Genomic DNA, 10,573 nt, shown 5'->3' on the forward strand with positions numbered 1-10,573 from the left:
CGGCTATAAGGTGCAGCTATAGCTGCACTTGAATGTGTGGGAATGATCATATACGTATGTTTTGTAGTTACCATATTTTAGATCTGTATGGGGTCCACTGTGATGTCTGAGTACCATCCAACCCGTCCATTAGATGCACACCCGATGTTATACGAAATGGACCAAAATTCGTCCTGATCAATAACTCAGTTGACCACACCGAGGGTAACAATGGGGGAGATTGAGGAAGGTAATGCCCGCCATATAAACTTCTGGATGGATTATGAGGTCCATCCAACCCAGTCAGTTGGTTAGCTCATCGGGATGAAGGGACATACCAACACCCAGTCCATTCCAAATCTCAGGAGGGGCACACCACCTGAAAATATGGGTTTCCAGCGTGATTGTACATTACCCCCTGTAGCATGTCCCACCTGAGTTTTGGATCATGATTATTTTACGAATGTACGGTGAACATGAGGAATCTCACCAAATGCATGGTTTGGATTCCCTCTACACATAACGGGTGGGCTCCATGGAACTCGACTTACGGTAATTAGCATGCGTTTCAATGAATGTGATCTCCTTGCATGTGTTGGCCTTCAGGGAATCAAGCTTCAGTATCATTTCCTTTGATCCCGATCTTTCTTGGGAAGCTAGAATGTTTTGGTGTGGGCATGATTTGGGACCGTTCGTCCAGTGGGCCTCTCCGTGGATCAGCTGTTTCAAAGAGAAATGACTGGGTGATCCTAATTATCTGTTTGCTAGCCCAGAAGCAGACGTTCTCGAATCTGATGGTCAGGATTGTTGCATTAGAGTGAGTTTTTGCTCATGGTTAATTAACGGTGATTCTCACAGGATGAGCGGTTTGGATCATGCCACCCATCACATTATCCAGTCAATGGGGATCTTATAAGTGAATTTTGCTAACAGTCTCATGCTATCATCATTCATGAATGAGGCCGGATCCACTGCAAAGCTTTCTAGTTAAGTACCTGCAAGGTGCTGTACGGGGCTACTATGATATGCGTATGACATCTGATCCATCCACCATGTGCTCCAGTGCGCTCAGAAATGAGGCTGATCTAATGCTCAGGTGGGGTAAAACATGTAAAATCATTCCTAAAACCTTTAAAACATGTGGTGTCGCCCATCTGAATTTCGGAATTAGCTGATTTTTGCAGTGTCCACTCGTTGTGGCAGGGCACATCTTCTGAATGGATTAGATGGAATGTAGAAAATATGGAGGGATCCACACAGTCTGGAAGGCCTCTGTACTTTGGTGTTCCCATCCCTACTGTTCTGTGTGGTTCCCCACCTGATTTTTTTTATCAGCCTCATGTTTATGTGTCAAGGACAACACAGGGCACACATGATGAACGAATGTCATGCACACATCACAGTCAACCTTATATCATGTGCTATTGTTAGAGATGTGCAGCTACCTAACAATTTTAAACATGTTTTTGCTGGCGAGTCTCATTTCTCACAGCTGCATGCAGCACAATCAAATCTAGCACAATCAAATCCTACCACATCGGGTTGGTCACCACACAATCTGTGTACACACCTCTCAACTTTTTCATGGAAGTGGATTCACCATTGTTGGAGTCCACTAAGGGCGTGTTTGGACGGGCACGCTGCGTTGGAGTAGCCTGTATTAGGCTGGATAGGGTACTCCAATCCTACGTCGTCAGAGCAGCCGCCTGTTTGGACAGGCGGTGGATTCGAGCTTGGAGAGAAAATCTGCTGGATTGGGGCGGATTTCGTCGCTGGATTCGAAGGGTTATCGCCCGTACGGCGCAATCCCGCGGGATTCGACGCTGGATTTCTCTATTTTCATGTGGCTTGCCTTCCTCCTTCCCGATGTCAATCCTTTCCGTTGAAATCTCATCTTTGGGGTTTCATGGGCTGGGATTTGGCGGGAGGGTCAGGAAGAGATTGTGGCGGGAGATGATGAGGTATGGCGTGAAAATGGGGTTATAATAAGCCGTTTTAGGTCGCGATGGCCGTCACCAGTCGAGCCGGTGTTGCCATCGCGAACTGACGGTCTTCTCCGGCGTAGGTAGGTCCTCTTCCTCGCCCAAATGCTATGAGTAAACCCCCATTTGAATTGCATGTTGGATCTTGGCCTGATCTGTGTTGCGGCTGAGATGTGGGATGAGGTGGTTTTTCATGCTTGTCTTGTATGAGGCTTCGTCACAGGCGATACAGGCCCTCCAATATGGAGTCGGCCTTTGTCCTCCGCTCCGACAGCATTGTTTCACATACCGATTTATACGGGGTTGGATTTTTATCTTCTGTTTTCAAACGTGGTTCCTGTCATGCTTTTCCTGTTATTTTTTTGAATTGAGTCTATGGTATCTTCTACTTTCATAATGAGCTGGTGATCTGGGATCTATGAGATGGTTTTCTGGTATCTGTCTCCTTGAGTTTACCAGGATTATCTCAGATTGTTTGCTGTGTTGGTAGATCAACCGCGTGATTTCTCAGTCGTTGCTATATATGAGATGGATTCTCCGTTGCAGGATTTTACACTTGCACATTATATATCTGCTATTTATAATCATGTTCTGCAGATGATTTTTTCCCATATAAAGTACATTTATATATGAATTATTGATATCTGTTTGATAAGGCAGTTATGAATTTTTATGGCTTCCTTTCTCGGCCAAACAAATGGCTGGAAATCATGATCTGTGGAATTTCTGGGATCACCTTCAGTGTTACAAGGAAATTATTCTGTGAACCCTCTTCTAGTGATGTCTGTTTGGGTTGCATACAGTGTATATTTTTAGACTCTTTGATAAGTCAATTGTGACTATAGTTGAAGCCTCCTCATTTATGTAATTTTCATATCTGGATAGCTAACTCCTTGCAAAATGCGCAATTTTTAGCCATTTTTCGATCTTCTGTATCTGCCATGAAAAATATATATTAGAAGTGTTGACTGTTGGTTTTTATTATTTCCTTTCAATCTTTTCCTTCTCTTCTTTTTACTTAAGTACATATTTATTTTCTTTTTCTAAGTACTGAATTTCCTGATATATACCAGATAGATTTCTGCTACATGTCACATGGAAGTCCCAGGATTACATCAGATGGTTTGTTCTGTTCGTATATCAATTGCATGATTTACGAGTTGTTGCTATATCTCATCTGGATTTGCTGTTGCTGGATTTTTAACTTGGACATCATAATCCTGTTTTGAATAATCAAGTTCTTCTTTCCAATTATACATGTATGATAGTCTCATCAGTGTATAAATGAGTCATATGGATTTTCATGGCTTGTTCAGGGAATGGACTGTATGCCTTGTGATCCAGTGGATTGATTTGTTGTGGCTCTTAGAACATGGATTAAATGACAGTTCTATCAATGTATACATGCAAGCTGTTTAATTTGACATTATTCATCTGTTAATGCACTGTTCTCCTTGGATTCTAGTGATGAATTTTTCAAGCTTTAAAAATACATATAGACATGATACTTCTATCAATGTATACATGTATACAGATTAATTGTTCTTTATATTTCTCTTCTAAAACCAATGTTGTATTTGGTATTCCTCATGTAGCATTACTGAAATGAGTTGGTTTTAGCTATAATGATTGTGAAATATACATTTTCGATCTTTTGTCTCTGCCATGAAAAATATATGTTAGAAGTCCTTATGTTGGTGTTAGTGTTGACTGTTGGTTTTTGTCATTTCCTTTCATTCTTTTCCTTCCCTTCTTTTGGATTGAGTCTATATGTATCTTCTTCTTCTATGTACTAAATTTCCTGATATATACCAGATAGATTCTGCTACATGTAACATGGAATTCCCAGGATTACATCAGATGGTGTGTTCTGTTCGTATATCAATTGCACGATTTAAGATTTGTTGCTATATCTCATCTGGATTTCCTATTGCAGGATTTTTCACTTGGACATCATATTCCTGTTTTGATTAATTAGGTTCTTCTTTCCAATTGCACATGTATGATAGTCTCATCAGTGTATAGATGAGTCATATGGATTTTGACGGCTTGTTCAGGGAATGGACTGTATGCCTTGTGATCCAGTTGCATGATTTTTTGTGGCTCCTTGTACATGGTATAAATGACAGTTCTATCAATGTATACATGCATGCTGTTTATTTAGACACTATTCATCTGATTATGCACTGTTCTCCTTGGATTCCAGTGATGAATTTTTTTGTCTTTTAAAATACATGTATACATGATACTTCTATCAATGTATACATGTATACAAATTAACAGTTCTTTATATTTCTCTTCTAAAACCAGTGTTGTATTTGGTATTCCTCATGTAACATTACTGAAATGAGATGTTTATGGCGATAACGATTGTGAAATATACATTTTCTATGCACCATGGATAATGACCAAAATGTAGGCAATTGATTGAGTGTTTAAGATAATCTAATCGATGGAATTTCATGCCATATTGAACAAAAAATAGAAACAAGCTGCAATATGGCATGCCAGTTTTAATGGATAAGGCCCTGTTTGGCTTCTACTTAAAAATGAGTCCATCTCATTTTATATATCAGTGTATTTGGTCGCACCTATCTTCATGAAAAATTTCATCAAACTATGGGATTTTCGTCGCCGGGTTAACGGTGTTTCCTGTCATGCTGTTCCTGTTCTTTTTTTTAAGATTCAGTCTATGGTGTCTTCTGCTTTTTTAATGATATGGTGTCCTGGGATCTATGAGATGGTTTTCTGGTATCTGTCTCCTTGAGTTTACCAGGATTATGGGCTGAACCCGACCCATTGCCACCCCTATATGTTTGTGTTTCGTTGATGGATGCAGGCTTTTAACTATCTTTTGAATGCTCGTTTCACATTGATTACAGGCTTCTTTGTTCAAGCTTTTCAATTTTGAATTATGCATGATTTCATGTGTAGTTTGCATGGTGATATTCCATATCTCCCCCTTAAAATATCCTTTCAATGTATGTATTTGTATGTATTCATTGTGGACTTCGGGGATGATTTGAGCTTTTAAGAAGCACCATGTTTGTTTTTTAATTTTACTCTTCAAAAAAAAAGTTGAATTTTTTTTTTAATTCAACTTAATTTTTTTTTTTGCTTGAATTGAGGTTCTCTTGGATGCATTCATAGGTTTTTGTTTTTGTTTTTTTGTTTTTTTTTCAAGTAAACTTCAGAATATTTTGGGCTTTCAAGACTGTGCATGTGGTTCGGTTGACCTGGCATCCCTTCACAATTATTTTTATTTTCTGTTTGGATCTATTTTTTAGTTCCTTTTCTCCATTCTTATTGGATGTAAGTGTTTTCATATGCATATACATTTGTGTTTTTTGATATTGTTGGGACGATTTGTCTTTCTTAAGTTGTTCTTTGGTTTGGCATTCCCACATGCTTGATGATTGAAGCATTTCAGATACTTCATGAGTGAATTTTTATAGTCTTTTTAAAATTATTATTTGATATATTTATTTAGATTCTTAAATTTTTAGGGCTTTTTTTTTTTTTCTTCGAAAAGTAACACTACCAGGGATTGAAACCTGGATTACTCACACACACTACATTGTCGCCACCAAGCTCATGTACCGAGCGGGAGACCTTAATTTTTATGGCATCCCATATGTTTCTTGAGAAATTCTTGTTATTGAGACTAACTATGGTGGGTGCTGAGTCTACTAGATTTGAGAGACCAATATCTCTACATCCATGAATATTGTGTTTCCCTTCTGCGTAGATTTTCATGATTTTAACCATCCACATGTTGATTTCACTTGGGAGAATAAAAGGGCAAAAAAAAAAATCTAAAATGATTGTTTTGTTCTTTTGATAATATTTTGCCCACAGATTGCTTTTTCTGCGAAAGAGGTTGATTTTTCAGAAGATAGTTAAATAACACTATTTTGATTACAGATGTTAATCTCCTCCGATTTCACTTAATTTCAATCTTTAATCACACATTTTTCCTTGGGGAGAAGATCACAAGAGCTATCATTGTAACTGGATTCATTTTGACTGAATTGAGGTTAGAACTAAGATCATGGCGTGTTTGGATGAGGCCCTGCCTAAAATGTGAATTGAAGGATCTCATCATGGCCGGTTATTTTGGAATTTGGGTATTCTTCATTGCATGACAAAGTGCAAGGCAATCCTCCTTCCCAGGGCTTACTTGCAGAATCCAAAATGCCACCACTTGTTTGGGTCTCATTCCAAACATCATTTTGTTTTGGGTATTGCCAAACAGGGCCTTTGACACTTGCATTTGAAAATGTAATGTCCAAACATCACTCTCCCAACTGAAAGACTCTCAATTCATTGATATTTGAAAATGCTCCAATCTCCATCTATTAATGGCCTTGCAGAAAATCCTATGTAATTTGAATCAGAAAATCCAACTAAAACAGTTGGTCTGCTGCTTCACCTTGGATTTCAAACTAATGAATCCTTTATGCATCTTAGGGACTATTTGGGAGTGAGGATTCTGAACCTCATGGATTTGAAACCCCTTCGATTTGAAATCCACCTATTGTGTTTGGCACCCAGGATTCAGAATCCTGTAATCCAAAAGTAGCTATGCATGGTATATTTACAAGGGGTTTGAATGTAATTGCTAAATCAACTTTAATATCTCCAATTAGTGTACTGATGCAATGTTTGACACAATGGTACTTATAAGCCCGTCGAATTATATACTTTGCTCAAAAATGATGAAATTTCAAATCCCATAACTATCTTTTGATTTTCATTAGTGGATTATCTTATGAATTTCGTTAATTGCAGTATGGTTGCTTTTCCTTGAAGTTTAGCTGGTATGGTTTCTCTAATCTCACTTCTATCTGTTATAGCCTGATTTGTTACCTTAAACGCAATGATCTAGTAGTTAATATTGCACACTCCATTCATATGGGAGAAGCCAATGACCTACATGCGAACAATGTATTTGTTGTATATGCAATGGTGTCTGACGGGACTTCCTTATTATAGTCATGTGATGTCTTAACTGAAGGAATATTTCCATTACATGTTGTTCCATTTTTCAGGAAACAGTGTTGAGCACCCCGTTCTTATTCATTACAGGGACGTTTAGGAGGTACGGTTCTACACTTCTATTCATATCGGAAAACTGACATTTGCAATTTTCACTGCATATTATATCATTTTAATTAAACTCTCTGCCTCCTATTCAGCTGGTTTTTCAGAATTCTGTCGTATAATCTTATTTATTTTAACCCTCGAACCAGATTCTAGACATGGGTCAGGATTTTCAATTGGAATCCATCTCTTCAGAATTTGTCAAAAAATAATGGGTTGGGAAATGTGAGCTTCTTAACATGTAATCATATGTAAACTTATTCCACCATATAAATTATTCAACCTTTTCTCGAAGAGTAGATGGAACGACTTCAGATGTTCCAAATACATTCCGATGCAAGATTGCTTGACTTATAACTACCCATTATTCCCCATAACATGGGAGAAATTCTACCCATTATTGTCAATCTGAGTATACGAACCCGATGGTGTTGGTTATCAGTTGGCGATGGAGAGTGAAGAATCGGGAGAAGATACAGATAGTGTCATGGTTGCAAGGGCGATGATGGCTTGTGTGGCGGCTGTCGGAGAATATTGTCGTGAATACATATTCAAACAGCCCTCTCGTCATGGAGAGGATGAGCGCGCCAGGTTCATCAACTCTATCATTAGGGCCAGTGACCGGGATTGTGTCACACAACTTAGGATGAATCGAGCGACGTTCTTCGATCTATGTACCCAGCTACGCGAGAAGGCCGTGTTGTGTGATACTCGGCGTGTGAGTCTTGAAGAACAGTTAGTAATGTTCCTACATACATTGGGGCACAATGTTCGCAATCGCGTAATTGGTCATAGATTCATTCGATCGGGTGAAACTGTGAGTCGCCACTTTCATAGTGTATTGGATGCAATTGTGTCGCTGTACCCAATTTTCGTAAAACAGGCTGGACCAGCGACTCCATCTGAGATTCAGACAAACACAAATTGGGCTGCTTACTTTCAGGTATTAATTATGGAGGGTCATATTTCCATAAACGTATTTTATACTACCCTTCATTCACACATTTATCCAATGTATTTAGGATTGCATTGGGGCAATTGATGGTACACACATTCCTGCTCATGTGCCTGCCGGTGACCATGCGAGCTTCCGCAATCGGAAGGGGGTCCTCTCCCAAAACGTACTGGCGGCGTGTTCATTTGATATGAACTTCATTTACATATTGGCTGGTTGGGAGGGTTCTGCTTCGGATGCGAGGGTCTTACACAATGCTCTGAGTCGATCAGATGATCCCTTGCTTGTCCCACATGGTATTTGGTTATCTTTTAAGAGATTGCCAGTCTATTTCATCACGTTGACTTATATTATTGTAAACTCAATGGGACTTTGATTCAAATGTGTAGGAAAATATTACGTTGTCGATGCCGGTTATGCACATTCACCCGGTTTTATGGCTCCATACCGGGGCGTTCGATATCACTTACAGGAGTATCGAACCGGGAGAGCACCTGCCAACATGAAGGAGCTGTTTAATTATCGGCATGCACAGTTGCGCAATGCAATTGAGCGTTGTTTTGGTGTTATGAAAGGCAGATTCCCCATCCTGAAGACCGCCATGCAGTATGAATTCCCCACACAGATTCAAATTGTGATAGCCTGCTGCGTCTTACACAATTTCATACGTACTAGACCAGAATCTCAAGAAGAGATGGCCTACGCTGGAGTATCTGCCACTGATGGGGAGAGTAACCCAACGCCTCACGAGGTTTCAACGAACGACGAGCGACAATGGTTACTGCGCGCATCTCAGCGTGAAAAAGATGATTGGAATTGTGTGCGCGATGCTATAGCAAACAAATTGTGGGAAGATGCGCAACAAAATAGTAGGACTAGATAATTTATCGCTATTTGTTACAAATTCTATGACTTGATGTTATTTGCTTTCTAAATCATGTTACGTACCTATCAAAGGAATTGCAATCTTCCAATCTCTAAGATGGTAGAGTCATCATATGGAGATAACAGATGATGTTTTTGATAATCGATCTTTTAAAACATGGATCATATTCTTATGATTATGGTTGACTTTATGCAAATCATCATATGTACTTGATATGCAGGTGGTATGCCAGATAGGATGTCTAGTGATCCATCGACACCAATACATTCACCGGCCAAGACACCAGTGGTGCCCACACGATCTTCCCCACGCACGAGGACGGCGAAATCCCTGGCCGAGCCTGCGTCCCGAGCATCGAAATAAAGTGGACTCCTGATATGGATCAGGTAATGATCGACATATTTTTAGAACAAGTGGCATTGGGACGCAAAGGCGACAACGGTTTCAAACGTGAGGCGTACCAAAGTGCCGCCGACGCCGTTACAAAGCATACCAATGTAGTCCTCAAGTGGCAGAATGTCTCTAACCGACTAAGGTATTACAAAAGGGAGTACATTGCAGTGAAGGATATGCTATCGGCGAGCGGGTTCGGATGGGACAACGAGCGGATGGTGGTGACGGCTCCTGATGAAGTCTGGGAGGAATATATCAAGGTATAATTTTTTCAAAATAAAGTGAAAATATTTGCAATCAGTATACACTTCTTACTGTACTTACTACTCATTAATGTACGGCTGCAGTCTCACCCCCGTGCGGAGAAACTCCGCGGTAAACGGATTGAGAGAATGGATGATCTTGCAACTATCGTCGGTTCCGACCAGGCATCGGGACGTTTTGTCCAAGGCAGTAGGACTATAGCCGCATCAGCATCATCATCTCGTCTTCAACAAGAACTCAATGATGCATGGAGAGAGCTGGATGATGACCTCGATGATACAATTGACTTGTCAGATGATTTTGTCACAGACTCTGCAAGGACCATCCCATTTTCGCCAGACAGTCCTTCGATTGGACAACACGGCTCACGTAGCACTCCCACTCACACGTCTAATTCCAATGCCACTCAAAGTGGGAGCGCAGGCAGGAAACGATCGCGCCCTACTCGTCCTTGTGAAGTACTCGGGGCCTCTCTAAAAATCGTTGCCGACTCAATGCTTAAATTTGGCCTCGGCAAGTCAGTGAATCGCACTTCTAAAGTACTTGATATACTAGAAGAGGTCCAGGGCTTGACCAACTCAGAGTTCTTTGAGGTTGGTCAGCTCTTGAGTAAGGACAAGGATCTGGCGTCGTTTTTCGTGAGTCTGCGACCTGAGCGTCGCATTGACTGGTTGAAGAAAACACTTCATGACCACTTTGGTGATCGAGGTGTCGGATCCATCTGAGGATTCGCATTTCTGGGTTTATTGTTTTGGCTGTTAGTTATTGGTTTGTAATAACTTTGAATTACATGATTTTTTTGGATGATTTGATAACTTGCTTTAATTTTTGGGACTAACACATGGTAGTATATACGAATATGACAATTATGCTATGGACATGACTTTAATGTAATCAATGATACTTTTATGGTTTCACATGCATCCATTGGTTAGTTTATTTACTTAAGACACTCGAAGACCATACAATCCGCTTGCTTGGAAGGGTACGTATATACGAGTGGTTTTTGTT

At 40.0% G+C, this 10,573-nt stretch overlaps 2 protein-coding genes across 2 annotated transcripts; both read left to right on the forward strand.

Annotated features, from left to right (window-relative positions):
• The first annotated feature begins 7,332 nt into the window (after positions 1 to 7,332).
• On the forward strand, positions 7,333 to 9,268 carry LOC131245842 (uncharacterized). Its single transcript, XM_058245568.1, has 4 exons — positions 7,333 to 8,007; positions 8,087 to 8,315; positions 8,409 to 8,888; positions 9,126 to 9,268. The coding sequence occupies exons 1-4, from the start codon at positions 7,513 to 7,515 to the stop codon at positions 9,266 to 9,268; spliced, it is 1,347 nt and encodes a 448-aa protein (XP_058101551.1). The 5' UTR covers positions 7,333 to 7,512.
• A 22-nt stretch (positions 9,269 to 9,290) lies between these two features.
• Positions 9,291 to 10,342, forward strand: LOC131245843 (uncharacterized protein At2g29880-like). The gene is made up of 2 exons (XM_058245569.1): positions 9,291 to 9,558; positions 9,646 to 10,342. Exons 1-2 carry the CDS (start codon positions 9,295 to 9,297, stop codon positions 10,285 to 10,287), a joined length of 906 nt encoding a protein of 301 aa, XP_058101552.1. The 5' UTR covers positions 9,291 to 9,294; the 3' UTR covers positions 10,288 to 10,342.
• Positions 10,343 to 10,573: the final 231 nt, after the last annotated feature.

The sequence above is a fragment of the Magnolia sinica genome, chromosome 5, assembly GCF_029962835.1.
Source record: "Magnolia sinica isolate HGM2019 chromosome 5, MsV1, whole genome shotgun sequence".
Classification (NCBI taxonomy): Eukaryota; Viridiplantae; Streptophyta; class Magnoliopsida; order Magnoliales; family Magnoliaceae; genus Magnolia; species Magnolia sinica.

What these genes read in the sequence shown, in the direction of transcription:
- LOC131245842 (XM_058245568.1), top strand. Translation starts at nt 7,513, where the DNA reads ATGGAGAGTGAAGAATCGGGAGAAGATACAGATAGTGTCATGGTTGCA. An exon ending in ATTGGGCTGCTTACTTTCAG is followed by an intron (nt 8,008 to 8,086) that starts GTATTAATTATG and finishes CAATGTATTTAG; the next exon opens with GATTGCATTGGGGCAATTGA. An exon ending in GGAAGATGCGCAACAAAATA is followed by an intron (nt 8,889 to 9,125) that starts GTAGGACTAGAT and finishes CTTGATATGCAG; the next exon opens with GTGGTATGCCAGATAGGATG.
- LOC131245843 (XM_058245569.1), top strand. Translation starts at nt 9,295, where the DNA reads ATGATCGACATATTTTTAGAACAAGTGGCATTGGGACGCAAAGGCGAC. An exon ending in TCTGGGAGGAATATATCAAG is followed by an intron (nt 9,559 to 9,645) that starts GTATAATTTTTT and finishes GTACGGCTGCAG; the next exon opens with TCTCACCCCCGTGCGGAGAA.